General features: G+C 45.7%; 2 protein-coding genes and 1 long non-coding RNA gene across 11 annotated transcripts in view; 2 read left to right on the forward strand and 1 right to left on the reverse strand.

Annotated features, from left to right (window-relative positions):
* The window catches only part of MAGI3 (membrane associated guanylate kinase, WW and PDZ domain containing 3), a 64,381-nt gene extending 58,073 nt beyond the window's left edge, over window positions 1–6,308 (forward strand). For 5 of the 6 annotated variants that reach the window (XM_021376968.1, XM_021376969.1, XM_021376970.1 and 2 more), the window contains 2 exons: window positions 1,335–1,473; window positions 3,178–6,308. In XM_021376968.1, the coding sequence (XP_021232643.1) occupies window positions 1,335–1,473; window positions 3,178–4,247 (1,209 nt within the window). In that variant the 3' untranslated portion in view covers window positions 4,248–6,308. Of the gene's footprint in view, window positions 1–1,334; window positions 1,474–2,613; window positions 2,704–3,177 lie in introns of all 6 variants that reach the window. The other variant, XM_021376973.1, reaches the window with a different exon arrangement.
* PHTF1 (putative homeodomain transcription factor 1) lies at window positions 6,497–17,605 on the reverse strand. Of its 4 annotated transcripts, XR_002432788.1 has the most exons (19): window positions 17,460–17,605; window positions 17,338–17,394; window positions 17,195–17,264; window positions 16,765–16,923; window positions 15,852–16,011; window positions 14,932–15,057; window positions 14,516–14,675; window positions 13,303–13,476; window positions 13,145–13,222; window positions 12,348–12,557; window positions 11,850–11,978; window positions 11,233–11,505; window positions 10,611–10,742; window positions 10,416–10,502; window positions 9,317–9,472; window positions 8,820–8,915; window positions 8,021–8,146; window positions 7,465–7,813; window positions 6,497–7,369 (listed from the first exon to the last, which is right to left on the reverse strand). XR_002432788.1 is itself a non-coding variant. In XM_021376975.1 (18 exons), exons 1-18 carry the CDS (start codon window positions 17,502–17,504, stop codon window positions 7,793–7,795), a joined length of 2,259 nt encoding a protein of 752 aa, XP_021232650.1. In that variant the 5' UTR covers window positions 17,505–17,605; the 3' UTR covers window positions 6,497–7,792. The 4 variants fall into 4 exon arrangements, 2 of the variants coding, with proteins under 2 accessions (XP_021232650.1, XP_021232651.1); XM_021376975.1 differs by having other exon boundaries at window positions 6,497–7,813; XR_002432789.1 differs by lacking the exons at window positions 6,497–7,369; window positions 7,465–7,813 and having other exon boundaries at window positions 8,094–8,146; window positions 8,820–8,977.
* Window positions 7,697–9,661, forward strand: LOC110388122. The gene is made up of 2 exons (XR_002432794.1): window positions 7,697–7,832; window positions 9,367–9,661. It is a non-coding gene; the product is annotated as an uncharacterized LOC110388122 (long non-coding RNA).

The raw sequence follows: 17,840 nt of genomic DNA on the forward strand, positions 1-17,840 counted from the left end.
TCATTCAGCTATCCAGGCTCCTGTTGCTTTGGCTGGGGAGTCCAGCAGCAGCGTTCAGGCTCTGTTTTCAGATGTGCTTTGACTGCACTCTGCTTCACATAGGTGACCTGCGCCAAGGCATGGATTGGTGGGACGGGGGGAATGTCACAGCGAGATAGTGTTGGAAGTAGAACCATCTCCCACATTCACACCTTCATCTTCACTCATTTCAATGCGACGTGAGGTGGATTGTGCTGCTCTCTGCAGCACGTTCCCCTTTGCTGCAGCACGCAGGGTCCCAGCCCAGCTGTGCTAGTGCTTCTGTTGCTCAGGACTGACTGGCTGCTGAGGGTCGGTCCCCTCTGCAGCTGTCACTGGTTGGGCACTGGGAGGAGCGGTGCAGAGAGCTGGAACCCAGGGTAGGACTGTTCCGTTTCTCTGTCGCTCACTGTGTCCCTCCCCAGCTGTGAGATGCTGTCATTCTGCTGGCTGCACTCTGAAACAAAGAAGAGGAATTTCTCACCCAGTTCATGGCAACTGAGCATGATGCAAGGCACGTAGCATGGTGCAGAGCGTCCCGTCCTGTCAGATGAGAAACCAGCTGGTGACCTTCTTTGGCAGAGGCAGTTTATTTAACAAAGCCCAGGCAGTCTCTTTAAACTGCTATAAGTAGGCACTAGTGACATCCATTGGCTGAGTTGTGAATTGCAAAATAGGTTTCATGACTCAGTTTGAAAGGGTGCTAGTTGAGTGCCCTTCTGTCAGTTTGCAAACTTTGCATGCGCTGCAGTTACCTGCCCAACGTCCAGGTCAGTTGCTAATTGGCCTCAGAGACCTTATTAATGATAACTATGTAACGGTGAGCTCTCCTACCTGGAAAAATAAAGCCATTGCTTTATACGAAATTTGCTCTGCCTTGGTAACAGTCAGCCCTTTATGAAGCATAGAGAAATGACCATGATGCCTACGTAGCAAGCAGATGCATGTTGCCAGGCTTTACTTGGTTTATCAGTAAGCTCCTCTTCAGGATGATCTGGAAGGAAAATCTGCAGAGGAACGTGGAAGTCTTCCCTACCTGTCTTCCCTAGTAGGGGATTTGTGTTTATATTAAGCTGAGAGCTTCTGTCGAGCTTGCTCAGTAGAAGATGTGCATGAAGAACTCTGAACTACCACGATGCTGTGTTGTATCATATTGATCAGAGCTCCTGGGGTGCTGTGGTTTACTGCTGCATGGATTTAACGTGAGAGGAAACACAGACACACCTGGCTCTAATTTTTGTTCGTTTCTGAATTAAAACTTATTTTCTGCTGGCTGCAATTCATAAAAACTAACCTGGTTGCTGTTTTCTTATCAGGTTGGTGACCAAATAGTTGAAATTAACGGAGAACCCACCCAAGGAATCACTCACACACGAGCCATTGAGCTGATTCAAGCTGGAGGGAACAAAGTTCTGCTGCTGCTGAGACCAGGGACCGGCTTGATACCAGATCACAGTACGTCAGCTCCAGTGCATTCTCATTTTGTGGCAGTGGGGTGCAGTCTAAGAAAGACACCTCGTGCTTGTTCACTGAAATCACCACCAGTTCATTTTAAACTGATGATTTCGAGTCTGATTTAGGATATAATCTAAAATTACACATCAAAAAGTTGAGTGGCTCTAGCAGTGTTTGAAAGCAAAGCACTCTTCTGCTTCAAGTTCACGTTTAAGTTCTTTAATTCTTGATGCTGACACTAAGATTCTGATGGTAAATCTCCTAAATTCCTAAAAGTAAGGTCACTTTTTCTGGTGAAGAGCTTTTCAATAATGGAAACTAACCATGACTTCATCCGTTGAACATTTTAAAACCACAGTTTGAACTACCAAATAGTTTGCTGTGTGCAGTCATTTACAGACAGCAACTGGCATCTGCTCAAGGCATAAAATCTGCTCAGAAGTTTCTCCGTTTCTTTCCTCCAGAGAGCTTGAAGATGATTCTTAACATCTTAATGTTCCAAATTGAACGTCACGGTGAAATCAGAGTGCATTAGTGCATGGCACAGAAACAGCCCATCTGTGAACTAGGAGATCTGCTCTGTGCCATCTTGCTCGATTTCTGTCTGGCTTAGTTTGTGTTTCACACTGAATTACTTTGTCATTAGTGGTGAAAGTTAAGCAGAGTCCTCTGTGTTCTGATGAGCTTCTGTTGGTCCTCTTTAAAATCAGCATTTAAAGTTGGTTTCAAAGAAGAGAGGGAGCCAGTGTGAGGTCACCTCCAGCTCTCTCCTTACAAACAGCAATTTATGCTTGGTGTCATTTCAGCAATGACAAGTAGTGTTTGTTGTGCACCAAGAAGACAGCACAACAGCTATCTGGAACCACTCCTGGCCCTCTTGTTCATGGAAATTTCCTGAATCTGACACAGAATCATAGAAGTGTCAGAAGGGATCTCCAGAGGCCATCTGCTCCAGCCCTCTGCCAACACCAGGGCCCGAGATAAGGCTAAGCAACGTAGATCAGATCAGCAGCTGTAGGGATGGGAATGGTTTTGCTGCCTCTTGTCCTGCTGTTAGTCATACACTTCTGATTGAAATCTTGCTTGCTGTACTCTGTGATTTTGGTATGTAGTTCTGGGCTTTTTCTCTTCCTCCTTCAGGTTTGGCTCCTTCCAGTTTGTGTCCCTACGTGAAACCTGAGCAGCATTAAGGGCTTTCAGTGCTTTTCTTGGGTTTTCCTTAAAGACTTGGTAAATCTGCATGTCTCGTGTTTCATCTCTTTCTATTATTAAAGTACAAAGCTACGAATAACCTTAACTTCTCGTTGTTTTCAGTTTTCTTTTAGAAAAAATGAAATGTTTCGGTTCATTTGATTTTCCTTTAACAATGTAGGTCAGGAACTAATTTTGCAATTTGGCTGCACTGGCTCTAAAATGTGCTGATACAAGACCACGTCAGTCCCGCAGAGATCGCGCCAGCATTCTGAGCAGAAGCTTTTTCCAAAATCATTTCCTTATGATTGCTGTAGGCTGTAGAACAATGAAATATGAAGCACTGACGAAATAAGACTTTAAGATTGTGCCACTACGTGATCTTTTTTTTTTTTTAAATTGAAGATTTCACATAACAGCCTGGTACCTCGATAGTGTGAACGTTTATAGAATGTTTAGTGGTCTTTTGTTTTTCCTAATAACTTAGTGAAATCTCCCTCCGTTTGCTTCCAGGTGATTGGGATAGTTATAATCCATCTTCGTCAAATGTACTATATGAAGAACAGTCACCATTATCCTCATCTTCACATTCTGCTTCCCCATCTGAAATGTGTTATTTACCAGTACCAGGAGAAGCTTTAAGGAAAGTTCAGCTGTCTGAGAAACTGGAACAAGCAAAGAACACTGTGCCTGAAAAGATAAGCACTTTAACTGAAAACCAGTTTGAGATGAAACCTCCGTCTTCTCCCCAGAGAACAAAGAACAGATGGGATCTTCCCTCCAGTGCTGGGTTTGAAATCACAAAAGGTGGTTTGGAATTAGGGACCAGAAGAGACAGACCTGCGAGTCCAGAAAAGTTAGGGGCAGCTGAAGGACACCACCTCCCAGGATCGCACAGCTCTAGAAAGAGTGATGCTGATAAAACCCACAGCAATCTCCCACGTAAACCCACAGAAATAGGAATGAACAGTAATAACAAAAAACAGTATTCCAGTGGAGATCAAGGCATGCCTGCCAGTCCTCAGAAGCATCTCGGTAAGCAGGGATGCACGGAGGTGGTAGGCAGGCTGCAGGAGCATCAGGACAGAACAGCTGGCGGCGATAAGATGACTGCTGAACAGCTGAAAGGTGGAAATGGTAAAACAGGAGTCACGAGGAAAGACGCAAAGCAGAAGATCTCTGCAAGGAAGGAATTGTGGTCTCCAGAGAGAAAATACGCAACGTTTGATGAGAGTAGATCTCCGTTCAGTGACTCGAGGAGAAGCAGAGCTGAAGATGAAAACATAAGGAAGTCAAACTCGGGAGAACCAGGTTCCAGCAGATTCAAAACTTCGAGTCTTTCCAATATTCCGCTGCTCTCCACGGAGAAGCTAAGAAGGCTGGAAGCGCAGGAGACTGATGTTCTGAACAGACCACGTGGAGACGGACGCTTGGAGCTGCCTGACGAAACCAAAGATGATGGAATTCCCAAATCTGAAAGCAGTTCTCCGGTCAAGAAAACACCAATAACTCCAGGACCGTGGAGGGTTCCAGGTGCGTGTAAAGTCACCAAAACAGCGTGTGCGGCTGAAAAACGGGTCTGACCGAGGCTTTCTTTTAGAATTAATCGAGTTTCTAGTAACGATCATTCAGAAGCGTTGTTTCTTTTCGCAAAGTTGTCATGTTTTCCTGAAACTGGTTAGAGGGTGGGAAGTATCGGATTGGTTCTTAAATTATCCAAGCTGCATGAAGGACCTTTTGGATTCTGAAATGAAACTCCTCCATACGCTGCTGTCCCCTCGGCCTTTCGAAGGCGGTGTTCTGCTGCTCTCAACGTTGCACTGCTACGGCTTCCTCAGCTAGTATTGTGAGTTTCTGAACAAAATTATTTAATGCCTATATTGCCAATGTGATCATGACTCACGTCTTGTTCTTGTGCCAAGTTATCTACTGTATCCAGTCAGTCTGATTCTTTTCGTGTATTCCAGCCACGGCAAAGTCCAGGTTTTGTTTGAAATGGGTATTTTCTCCAGAGCATGTTGCATGTTTACATAAGGAAGTGCTCATCTTCCTCCTGGTTCAGTGAGAGGATGGGTGGGTTGAGTCGGTCCTGTCGATTCCAGAGCAGCCCACGAGCCACTGATGCTGTTCCAATTGAGCTTTTTCGTAAATTTTTTTATACCTAATATAAAACCGTGTAGATAAAAATTATATTTGACTTAATCGATGTTTTGTAATTTTGCTTTTTATGAACGCAACAAAGTTGCTTTCTCCTCTTGATGCGTGAGGATGCTTATGGTAACTGCTGGCAAACGTCAGTCCAAAAAGAGGAAGCCCTGGTTCCTGCTGAACAGCATCGTTCTTTTGGTTCACTTGTGGCACGATGTTCTCCTCGGGTTCTTTGTCGACATAAACATGGAGTGCACATTTATTTGCAGCCTCATGCTGGTGCTGTATACTGAGAAGTCCCATCTTTTATTATTTATTGCTACTTAAATAATTGGATTTTTTCCCTCTGTAGAGCTAAGATTGAGCCATAGGACAGAACCAACCACCACGCTAGCTTCTTAAGTGAAGTTCCTGCCTGCATATATGAGAAGTCTCCCATATTTTATTTTAAATGTGTGATCTAAGACTGCTAAATATTAGGATATATGGGGTACACAAGTCCTAATTTCTGTTGTTTGGGCTATAGTAGATTCTGAAGTCCTACTGGGGAATATTACAAGAAGAACCTACTGACACCTCAGATCTACAGCTGCATAAACCCAAGCAGTTTCTATCTGTGGTGGGTGCAGTGGAGATTTCCTGACATGGTAGGTCTTTAATTACTGCAGTCTTCAATTACTGCAGAAGAGAAGGTGGTAAAAGGAGCTCACTGGTCCAGTTCGCAGAAGGGAAAAGAGGTGCAGAAGGTCAAGCGTTACTCCCATTAAAATACAAGCAAGTGATTTGCTGTTTGAAATTGAGCATCTTGTTTTAGCTCTGAAACACGTAATGGTTTTTTAAACTTAATGAAGCACAGTGAATCAGTTCTGAGGGAAGAATTCTTTCCAAGTGCAGATGACCAAACAGCTTTTGGAAGAAACGCTTTGAAAATGAAACAGGCTTCAAAGCAGATCTGGACTGTGCTCTGCTGCTTCACTTTGGGCCATCCATGGATTTGCTGTGCAGCATAACGTTACCAAACACTCCACGCTGTGGAGTATGACTGTGAAAATACTTAACACTTTGCAGTTAGGCTGTGTAGATATTAACCATGTACTCTTAACAAGAGAACCTGTTTTCTGTTGAGTTGTATGGACTTGCCCTAACCGAGTGCAGTAACAAATCCAGAAGTGTAGTACGGAGACGAATCAGCTCCGCTGAAATGAATTCCCTGACATCACTTACCCCTCTATTTTTTCTATCTATCAGTGTGACCTGATTTAGTGTCCGACCTGTGTGTGATTTCTCCTCCCATAGAACTTGTATCTCTACTTACTGTATCGGATGACTTAGCAATGTGGCCTTGGAATGCTAAGCAATGTATGGATGTACTGGGTGTAAATGTTTATATATTGTACAGCACCTTTATACATACTTCTGAGGTTCTGACTAGAGAGAGACCTGTAAATCGCTCATTATTTTTTATATAGATATTAAAAAGAAACTCTAGCTCCTGGCCTGTTGGTTCTGCACTGTATAAAATAGATTCTTTGTTGATGTTCAGTGGTACAATCCTTTACCCGCAAACATAATACTCTTCTGGAAAACCAATGCAGTTTATTATTGCAAGTTTCCTCGGCTTCCTGCTCAAATAACAGATGTTCAACAAAGGTGATAAAATCATGAAGTCATGTAGAAACAGCTGTTTATGAAGAAATACTTGTACCGTAGCTTTATTTGTACATTTTGATATATCAAGCTGTCATTTTCTTTTCCATCTTTCAACCTTTCCTTGTACAGAAAATAGCTATAAACAATTTACTACCAAAAATTCTTATGCCATCTCGCTCCTTACGTGACAGAACGAAGCTATGACAAGGGCAGATTTTGCTTTTCTTCATGACTGATAGAACAGTCAGCAAAACTGATGGAAAATGCAAGTTTAACACATGTCCTTACAGCTTTTCTTTCCTATGCCATTTCTAAACACAAATCTATTTTCAGATGAGGAAGTCTTTGTCAGTTATCTTCCACTGACCTGATTACCACAACAGGAACTCTTCCTCCAGTATTCCAGTGTAAGGCACTATTGCAGAGCTGCAGCAGCTTCCCAGAACACCGAGTTCAGCTGTCATTGGAAGAAATCACAGCAGGACACCCTGTACATAGCACATGCTGTTAACTGCCCCCTGATTAAACATCACTGAGGTGTCAGAGGGAACAACCATAGCAAAATAATTTTTAGTTGACACGTTTTACCTGCAGTTCGTGGTGTAAGGTTGCTCAAATGTAACTTGTGTTTTTCCAAAATGATTTATTTGCAGAAAACCCCATGTAAACCAACCAGCATCCATCTGTAACAGAGCTGCTATGCAGCTGCAAGTTTAGCTGTCAGCATAGAGTCAGTGTTCATGCGATGCAGCCTGATGCCACTGCATCGTGCAGCAGCAGCAGCCTAAAGCACGATGAAATTCTGAGAGAAGTGCTCTTCAGCACATTCACATCAATGCCTCGTCAGTATTGTCTGAGCAGAGCGCTGAAGGCGGACACACAGAGTTCAGTGGAGCTCCAGTGCTCTCTGAAAATGATGCAAACAAAACCAGGAGGACTGACTCTTTACGTGTTATTGCACAGGACTGATACTTAAGGAAACAAGGCACCTGCAGCAATCACCTGTGACACTCGAGCATGGCTTGTGTAGTGATTGATGCTCCACAGTATGCGCACACAGTTCCTGTGATCTTCAGTGTGAGCTACTACCAGTATTTGGCTCAATTTATTCTGTTTTACACGTGCATACCATGGGATGACTTCATAAATTGGACCAGTTTATGTCATAGAACAGTAAAGCAGAGGGACAGCTTTCAGTGCATACCTTGAGATGCTGTTAAAGAAACTGATGACAGACCTCTGTAGTTTGAGAGCACCCCTGCTTTTTGCCCCAGCCCTGGGTCTCTGGTCTGTCCTTCTGCTGGAGAGGCCGTGCTGATGGTCAGTCAGTTCATGGTTTAATTTTCCATAACTGAAAAGAGATTCTGAGGGTAAGTATTGATCTGAAAGCCATAAATTTGAAATGCTTTTCATCCGCAGGTAAGACTTCCCATCCTGCACTGAGCTCTAATTGTAAAGTGGGAATTCCCTCTGGGGGGAATTAAGGCTGGCACAAAAGCAATATCCCGTCCTCTCCTCCCCCCAGAATGTTTCTTCTTCACAGGGGAGTTATACTCACTCTGATATTGAATCCTAGCAGATCACTTATAACACCCGAGACAGCAGAGAGTATTACAACACGTGTTATGTTGTAGATTAAGGGGTTCATGGTCAGCCCGTACAGCCGGAACGGCGTGTCCAGCTCCTGTGGTGTAAGAAAAAAGGAAAAAAAACAAAAAATCCCACAGCAGAGTTAGTCCATAGCAGAAGTAATTAGTGATCTGCCTCTTAACTTCACATTGGCTCTCTGGCTCACTCTGCTAAGCGTGCTCAGCTTCTGCATCATAAGTTAAGTGTACTTACAGAAATTCTATGAACTCCAAGCCTCTCTGCCCAAAGATGTTTTCTAATCTGCAAAGTCTCCTTTGTATAAACACTGCCTGTGTGGCAAAAATTTAATGCAACAGGCTGTAGAATTACTCCAGACTATAAATGTGGCTTTCTTATATGTGGCCCCTAGACTGTGCTCTTTCTTTTCCAAATACCTGTTCTCCCCCTGCCCACAAGAAGCTTCCACGTTGGAGCTGCTGAAGGAGAAGATTCAATTTAACGAGGCACTCTGTGCTCATCATACCAGCCTGCCCTCTCACTCATCTACATCGCAGTAAGCCACTATTAATCAAATGTTTGTACCGTAATTACCTACACCAGTCTTGTTTATTAGACTTAATTCCACTGCTATCAAAGCGCAGAAAAAATCCCTTTGTAAAAACTGTTTTAAAGACAATAGGAATGGGAAGAGCAAAATGCCACAGTCACTGTATCCATTGCTGGCATGAAGTTGAGCAGCTTTATGTTCTTAAGGAGATGAACTTTACCTTTAGCAGCTTGGTAGATAGCTTCAAAACATTGTTAACAAGAGACAGCTGTTCTTTCTTGTTCGGTTTCTTCTCCATCTTTAGGTACAAGTTTATCTGTGACAGACATTGCAGGCTGGGTGTTAATATTCCAGCATTAGCTCCCAAGCAGTTTCTGTCTGAAGGAAGTCACAGCAATTTCTGCAATCTGTTGTCACTCCTGAAGAAGTGATACATCTACAGACAGGACTTTAGCAGTGACATGTCATTCTTTTCCTAATTGACATGGCTGATGTGTTAACCCAAAGCCAGAAATAATTCAGAATTTGAGTCTAAACGTTTACCCCCTTGTCCTTCCCTAGCTGAGCTTTATTACTTTGTTACAGTGCAGCACAAACGTTGTTTCTAGTTTTTAAAATTTGATTCTGGTATTTATGAACCTGGTTTGAAATGCAATAGTTAAATAAAAAAAAAAAAAAAGCTACAAAGCCCAAAGGAGAACAAGCAAATGGAGCTACCTGCTCAGTAAGCAAGATTGAAATATTACTGTATTTCTTGTTGGTTTCAGAGCCCAAGGATGCTAGGCGTAGTAAAAAGAGAAGAAGTGCTGCCTCCCAGATTAAGAACTCCCAGTTGTAAGCTGCATTCAGAAATGTTTTGTGACCCTTCAGGACCTGTATTGGCAAGAAAAAAGAATTACAATCAGTCACAACTAACATGCCTGTTCTTTGGGAAGGTGCAGAAGCCTTGCCCTTACACCTCTTCTGAAAGCTACCACGTTCCATAGCAGCTGACACTTTTGCCCTTGAAGTGGAATTCATTCCTGTAGCTAGGTTCAAGTAAAAAGCCTTGTTTATAACCTGCTTTTAGCTTGGAATTTGTTCATTTTCTTTCCGATGAGAAAAGGAAGCGTTAACCTGAAAGTTTGTTCTTTTTCTTTCCTCCCTTCACCCAGTTAGCTGGTGGGTAGATGTCTTTCTTTTCACGTGCTTGTTCTGCTGGCAGTGTCAGACCACCCCAGCTCATTCTGCTGTTCCTAAGAGTACATGGGCACCTCAGCCCCATTTCAGCAGGGCTGGGATTGTCCTTCCTTCCTTCCTCCAGTGACTGTGGCTTGCAGAAGCAATCCCAGCAGTGAGTCAGTATCTACCATCATCAGCCTTCCTGCTCTCACCACTGCATCTTCACAGTATTAAGAGCTTTCCTAAACGCAGGAACGGATCTCTTGTTGAAAACAAAGCAACCAATGCATAGCTCTTTCATTTACTGTGACAGAAGGCTCAGTGAAGGGCTAGAAGGTGTTACAAGTAGTTATTGAGTTGTTTCTTCAGTAGCAGGTTGAAGAGGCTGCTGCCATCAGCTCTCTTAAATAAAACGCCCTGTGTGCAAAAGCCGACGTCCTGAAGTGTTCCTAACAACTACACAAAATCCAAACTCTCCACCACAGAGGTAGAGAGTGAACGTCTGCTACCAACCAGACTTTACAGAACTTCCTAAAACGCACAACTCTCCATGCTATTTCAGAGACAAACGGCTACAGCACAAGCGTTTCGTCGGCTCCGCCAATGGAAACCTTCCAGGAGGCTTTTTTTTCTTTTTTAGTGCTTAAAATCGTACCTGGGCACAGCAGATAAAAGCAATTGAAAGAGCCAGTAAGAAGATGGATGATACGACAACATCCACGGATCGCTGGGGGCCTCGCCTCTGCAGGAACAAAGACATCAGGTGTAAGGGCTGGAGGCAGGATCTGTAGAGATGCATTTCTAGAACCTTTGTCTGCACTCACTGCATCCGTCCTGGGTCAGAACTCACCTTCAGATAGGAACGAAGGGATAACCAGATCTTAATGTTTTCTACCTTCTTGAGTCTGAAGTGAGGAATTTCGTACTTCCTGGCTTTCCGAGCAGATGTAATGTGACTAAAAAGCTTGGCAAACAAAAACCTCTGCAGATTATAAACAAAAAAACATACACGCACACAAACATAAATTAGTCTAAAAGAAAAAAGAAACAGCGTTGCTCGGGATTGTTTGGTGGTAATGGTCAGAAAAGCTCAGTGTTACAGCACCCTGGGAAGGCCCAACTGCAGGGCCTCGCTGCGCAGCCACCACGTACTCCTCCTGTGTGAGGTGGAGGTAGAGCTGCTGTTGCTACGCAGGAAGAGCCACAAAGCTCTTGCTAAACCAGTAAATGACACCATTCCTGCCAGCATGCAGCACTAAGAACCACTTTGACAGAGCTGACTGCAGCGCAGCCAACTATTTATTTCCCCACCTCAGAACAGGACAGCTAAGCAGGCTGTTGGCTAAGTAGGAAGCGTATTGACAGGTTTATGGCTGATTAATACAAGCCTAACCACACTCATCTACTTAATTTGGTACAATTCCTGCTCCAGGACTTGTGAGATATTTTACTTTCGATGCCTTTAAACATACCTGTTTGTACGTTCTCTCAGCAACACACATCATAAAGAAAAACATCCAGGTTAAGCAAAGCCGTTCAAGGAAGTTGATTGCAGACAAAACAATGACAGGGATGCTTGCGGGAGCTCCACAGAAGATGTGCAAAAGCTCCATCAGAGAAATGGAGCACAACTGCTCCATGTTATCCGTGTGAAAGAGTCTGTAGAGGAACGGCAGGAATGCTAATCCAATGGTGACGACGTTTCCCAACATCTGATACCCCACTCCCTGCTGGTAGGCATTAACCTGGCAAGCAGGAACAAAAACATCATGGTCAGTTGGGCTTCTGGCATCAAGGAAGATGTATGCTGCTGTGGCAGCATTCAGTCAGGCACTCAGTTCCCCCTCCCCTCAAAAGACATAGCCTAAAATAATCCCACCCATTTCAGTCCAAACTAAACAAAACTGACTCAACAGTCTTCAACGAGACCTGCTCCATTTTGATTTATGCAATTCTTAAGTACGTTTGGGACAATTGCATTTGCAGCTGGAGGACGAACTCGTTTCACACTGCACACGGTATTTGGAGGTGTAACTATTCTCAGTTTTGGTTGTTTTTCAGAAATTGCAGTGCTTTACAGCCCTCTCACCCTGCTCATGATGATCCCACTGATCTCCAGCACGGACATGTCCACCTTCTTACAGTCGTTCCCTTCCCAGATCAGCGCGCTCACTTTTGCAGATTCTGGACTTGTATTCTGCAGCCAGAGCAAATGGTTCTATACAAGAGAAAAGAATGCAATAGGCACATAATGCATTTCTGTCCCTCTACTAAACAATACTTTTTCCTATGAAGTATTGAGATTGAAAGGAGATTCCAAATTGGTCTTTGGAGTTAGCAGTGTATAGATAACACTGGGGGCAGTCGTTCATGGATCCCATTTACATCATTCCACTGTGTGTGATCAGCACAGCTGGCAGAATGGGCTCATCCAGCAGCAGGCTGCTTGCTTCTGTTACACCAACAGCATGCAGCTGCATCTTTTATCTTACTAGGGCAGGATCTTGGGCAGGGAAAGAGTTGCTTGAACATAAAAAACAGAAAATCTTTCACAGTATTTTCAATTGCAGCACACAAAGGAACAAACCTGCTGAAAAACATCTTCCTTCGGGTCCCGCCTGGTGCCCTTCACAGCCTCCTCCTCGCTGTCGCTGGTGCAGGACGAGCGGCACTCCGGGCCGTGCAGCAGATCATCCCACAGCATGTCTTCTGTCTCGGAGTCGTGCCGCGTGCTCTCGGAGTCTCTCCGGGTCACACTGCAGCTCCGGGACCCCACACTAATGCACGAGCCCGAGTCCTTGGAAATTGAACAAAATTGACACAGAACAGCCCCATCCCCGACTTGCACGCCACCCCCACAGCAATCAGTGAAATGAGCTCCCATGGGGCAGCTGGGAACTGACAGCCCCTGATGCAAACTGAGGCGTCAGCCCTTAAAGGTGACATCAGTGATAGTTCCTGCGGGCAGTATTTCTACATGGGAAGTCACATGGATGGCATTGGTTCTCCACCTCCACTCTCAACATATCAAAATAAACACTGACTCATTCATTCTAATGCAAAGGTTTTCTGGCTTCACTTCAAAAAAATCAGAATTCTTAGATCCAGCGCTGCCTCCCAAAATACAAGACTTTAACACAGGTGTCTTGAGGCAGCTTGGGCCATGCTGTGCTGCCAATGCAGTGATTTTTTTTGTCAAACAGAACAGAATGCTCCTAATTGTGAGCAAAGTCCACAAAGCTGCAAATGGGCAGGGATGGAGGTCACACCTCACACATGAGAATGATGAAGCACTATCGTTTAATAATGAACTATTCTGATGGGAGAGATGCCCCTGTACTGGTCAGGGTCAGCAAAGAGCATCTCTTGAACTTATGACCATACCTGATTATATAATGTGGATTCAAGTTCGGACTCCGCAACGCTGTCAGAGTCTCTGACACCTTTAAGGGCTTGCTTGACCTGCCAAAAACAAAGGAAAAACAGCCCATGATCCATAGCAGAAAATTGTGTGGAAAACAACATCAGTTCAACATGAGTACCTGCGAGACAGCCTGGCTCAGAGAAATGGGACGCTGCTTTTTCTTCTCTTCGTAGCTGTTGTCACTGGAAGCCCCTTCGACGTTCTGCCGTAACAGGATCCTCTCTGCCACTGCTTCAGCATCCTCCTCGCTCGAAAGCTCATCAGATAGACCATCCCTGTTGGTGCAATCATCCTGGAAATACAGCAGTCAAAATAAGACAAAAGCACCACGGAACAAACGACCTGAGCTGCATCAAACCAAAGGTTCAGGGCTAGTGCTGCTGCTCTACACAGTAATCTAATTATTGCAAAAGCCAGAAGGTAACTTCCACAGAACACACAGGAACAGAACCCAGCACAGCAGCACAGAGACATTGTGAATTTTAACTCACTGCTGCCAGCCCTGCCTTTCCCTAGGGATAAAGAGAGCAAATCTTGGGTTGGAGTCGGATTTTGGGCAGGGACAGGAGCAGGGAAGAGGAAGAGGTAGAGAGAGCTCTTATAGCAACCCTGACAAACCGGTGCAGAGCAGACCTGTAACCATGAGATGTGCCACGCACACCCACCTCTGCTCCTCTCCAAATGCACAGAGAGGAGTTGGGATGGCACAGAGCTCCAGTGTTCTGCACACATTCTAATCTATGTTCTGCATATGGGAGTTACCACCTTACTGACCCAGAGGAGCCTCAAGAGCCACCCCACAAAGCTTTACATGGTAGAGCTTTAAATGGGGATTGCAGCGCCTTGACTCGGGCTTCTTCCCTCCCCAAGAAGGGTTCCACTCTTTTTTTCCCTACCTCCAAACCCCACGGGGGAGCTGCTTGCAATGCAAACATCTTACAGAAATCACAAATTGCCAAAAGCAGTTATTTCTTTTTAATCGTTACCAGCAGTATCCCTTAACGTCTATCGGTCACAAGTTTCTGTAACTAAATAAGGACTTTGGTAAAAAAAAAAAAAAAAAAAAGAGGTTTTCCACTGTGTGTGTTTAACACCTTTGATTACTGTGACAGACAGAGGGAAAGGTGCTAACAGGGGAGGATTAGCACCATGGGAACAGTTCAGTCCAGAGGTAGAAAGGTTTTTTAGGTTCCTACATGCAAGCAAAGATTTGCAGAGAAAGCGAGCAGCATGTACAAGAACCATCCTGACACTTCATACCAACAAACCTTTGGGGACACACAGAACACACTGAAATTTGCCACTTCAAAGGGATCTTTTTGGGGTGGTACCTGATGGCTCTTTTCCACGTCGGAAAGTTTATTTTTCTCTTTGAAGTGCAGCAGCCTGTGTTCAGACCTGGCGTGTCTGTGCTTAACGTCATTACTCACGGCGCTCACACCGTGTTCTGTCTCAGTTCCTTTCTCAGCTACCAACTTTGTGTTTCTGACCCTGTGAGAGAAAATAAAATTGCGTGTCTTCGCATCAGAGAAAAGCTCTTTGAGGAAGACATCAAGGTCTCTCATTTGCCACGAAGGGCATTTGCTAAGGGAGTACGTAGCTGCCTCCTGCTGGCAGGCTCTCCACGGCCTGATTCTGGCAGACTCTGGGGACATTAATGACAGTATGACTCTGTCTTCATTTTCCAAATATGAAATTGTTCACGCAGCATCGTTACAAACACACAAAGCCAGGGAATATCACTCACCTCCTTCGGAAGAGCATGCCAAATAAACTGGTGAGCGCGGACGCGGATTCCGCCTGCTGTTCTGTACTGGCTTTGTCAGGAGGAGACCAACTGTTCCCATCGACACCCACGGGTTTGCGTAATTTCCTGATTAGAAAAAGTAACAGGAGAATTTGTATCGCAGCATAGTTTTAGGTCTTTGCTGAAAGATCTCCTATAGGTGCTATTTTACAGGAGTCATGCAGACAGAAGGCTTGTTTCTAAATAGAATAAGTTTTGCTTGCAGGAACAGAAGTTGTGTATAGATTCACAAGACACCAGAACCATCAGGAAAGGAACTGAAATGGATGCAGCAGACAAAACCTAGGCAGTCTTTTCCGTAAGAAATCTAATGGAGGCAACAATCTAACCACATCCCTCACTCTGTATTCCCATATGTTCTATCAGCGTTTGCATGGAGACATCTAACAGTTAAATTCATTGTAGCTGACCTGTGACATCTCCTACAGGAACAAACAGAACTGCCAACAACGATTCCACCACAGTTATGTCTGACAGCGCTCACTCATTTGCCCTGTCTGAACACACATCAGCACTTTGGGGCAGTTAGCACCAAGGCAGGACACCAACTCGTTAAGCAGAATCTTGAGGATGCTTTTTTGTAGAGCATGCCCTCCTCTGGCCATAGATAAAAACCTCTCTTGAAGAGCTACCTTAGCAAGAGAAGGGCTGGCTGCTAACTGAAGCAGACCTATCCCAGCCTGGTGTCCTTGTTGCTTTTGTATTCCTTATGAGAAGATGAGATGCAAGACAGAAAATACTCGTTCTCATGTATGGGTAAATAACATTTCCATCTAAACAGAAGATGTTTGCCCGCTAACTCCTACCATGAGCAATTCATCGTGTGCTCGATCCCAACAAATAAACCCATTACCTCTCACCTCCTCCGCCTGCTGAGGCCGTTGTTTCCTGATGTTTTGTTTATCTGGGTGGACACTATTTGGCAGTGAACAGTTCCCATCAGTAACATAAGGCACATCGGTCCCATCACTTCGCTTGCATTCACAACGGGCATCATGAAATACAATATAACTGCTATGACTGAAAAGGAGAAAAAATTATCAAATGTGAAAATTAGCAGCGTGGCCTCATTGTTACATCTGTCTTAACTGTTTATTTTTACCCTGCGTTCTAACTTCAGCAAATACTAGTGTCACACATCCCCTCAGGCTTTGCTTATTCTACAAAGCGGCCTTCCCAAAACAGGAAGAAAAAGCACAGAGAAGGAAATTAAAAACACATATGAAATAAACGTGGGTGCTCTGAAATGCGCTCCATGAAAGAGCAACTCATCACTGCTAGCAGATGAGGTTCCACACCTGTTCAGAACAGGACAGTGACACAACGTGGGCTGACACGAGACACCTGAGCTAAAAGTTTTCACACCGTATTAGAAGGGCTAATTAGAAGGGTACACTTCTTAAGTGGTGGTGAATAGAAGCGTATCCCTAGGACAAACACCAAAGGGAGCGTAGAGCTGTAAGCACCAACGATAGAGGGGTGCCTGGGTACAACATCAGCAAAATGTAAAGCTCTTCCCATCTGGATGGTCACTATCTCCCTGCACACGGAATGGAAACGCCGTCACAGCTCGCACAGGGGCAGGATGGCACAGCACAGCGTGACCAAGGAGCCAGGGACCGAGCGTGGCACAGCCCCAGTCCCCGCGTCAGCAGACAGAGCTCAGACAAATGGATTTCAGGCAGCATCCCTATCCTTTCTATTGCAGGACTATGAAAGAATACGATGTTACTGTAGGAGAAAGACCAGGGCACAGACGCTGCCGCTCCTTACCTTGCATAACATAGAGCACCAGGAGCCACGTGAAAATACGCTGGGATGTGACCTGTATCCACCACTGTCTGAACAGCGGGAAGAACACGACTCTCACGATTCCCTTCCGAGTCAGCGACGTCCAGGGGATCTCAGGCTTGGCTTTGGCAAACGTAGAACCTCAAAGGAGAAACCAACCACTCAGCGCCGGCGAACTGCGAGCACTCCCCTACGGACGGCTTCCCCTGCAGCCAAAGCCAACGGCCGCAGCCCCGCAGGAGCGGCTCTGCCTTCACCCACCCGCCCCTTATCGCACACAGCGGCTGCCAGCCCGGCCCGGCCCGGCCCCGACCGCCGCAGCTCGCAGCTCGCTGGGGCCGCCCCGCGCGACCGCGCCCGGTAGTGCGGGAAAACCCCGCACACAGCGGCTCTCTCCCCCCCCGCCCCGCACCTCGGATCAGATCCACGTCGATCAGGTCGGGCTGGATGTGGCCCTTCCTTTTCGGTTTGCTCTTGAAGCCCTGCAGAGCCGGGAACAAAGGGCCGTGAGCCGCGCGGGCCGCAGCGCCGCGCCGGGAGGGCGGGGAACGTTACCTTCATCTCCGTCTGCTCGATCGCCTTCTCCCATATCTGCTGATCGTAGGCCCCGACCTGAGGGGAGAGGAGGCTGAGGGCTGGGCCGGGCCCGCGCCCGCACCGCGCTGCAGCGCACTCACCTTCTTCTGGTACCAGGAGATCGCGTCCCGCTCTCGGGCAGCCATGCGGAGCCGCGGGCCCGGCCCGGCCCGACCCGGCTCGGTCCAACCCGGCCCGGCCCGGCCCAACCCGGCGCGCTCCCCCCGGAGCCGCAGTTCCCCGCAGCCCGCCCCGCCCCGCCCCGCCCGCAGCGCCGGCCTCGTGCCGAGCAGAAAAGACGCGGCCAAACGGTAAAGGACAAAAATCAGACTTTGTTTATTAAAAAAATACTTTTTACAAGGGAAAAAAAAAATTTTTTTTCTATGCATTCCGTTTGACTATTTTACAAAGAAACGGCTCGGACACGGGTACAGTCAGCTACTAAAAGAAATGCACCGCGTTAAGGATTATTCACAGAGAGG

The sequence above is a fragment of the Numida meleagris genome, chromosome 25, assembly GCF_002078875.1.
Source record: "Numida meleagris isolate 19003 breed g44 Domestic line chromosome 25, NumMel1.0, whole genome shotgun sequence".
NCBI classification, from domain to species: Eukaryota; Metazoa; Chordata; class Aves; order Galliformes; family Numididae; genus Numida; species Numida meleagris.

Bases quoted from the DNA above. Each gene is read 5' to 3' on its own strand.
- PHTF1 (XM_021376975.1), bottom strand. From the start codon at position 17,504: ATGGCTGCCCGAGAGCGGGACGCGATCTCCTGGTACCAGAAGAAG. The intron at 17,265-17,337 runs GTAACGTTCCCC...CCGGCTCTGCAG, and splicing joins TCGAGCAGACGGAGATGAAG to GGCTTCAAGAGCAAACCGAA. The intron at 10,743-11,232 runs GTATGTTTAAAG...TATAATCTGCAG, and splicing joins CTGAGAGAACGTACAAACAG to AGGTTTTTGTTTGCCAAGCT.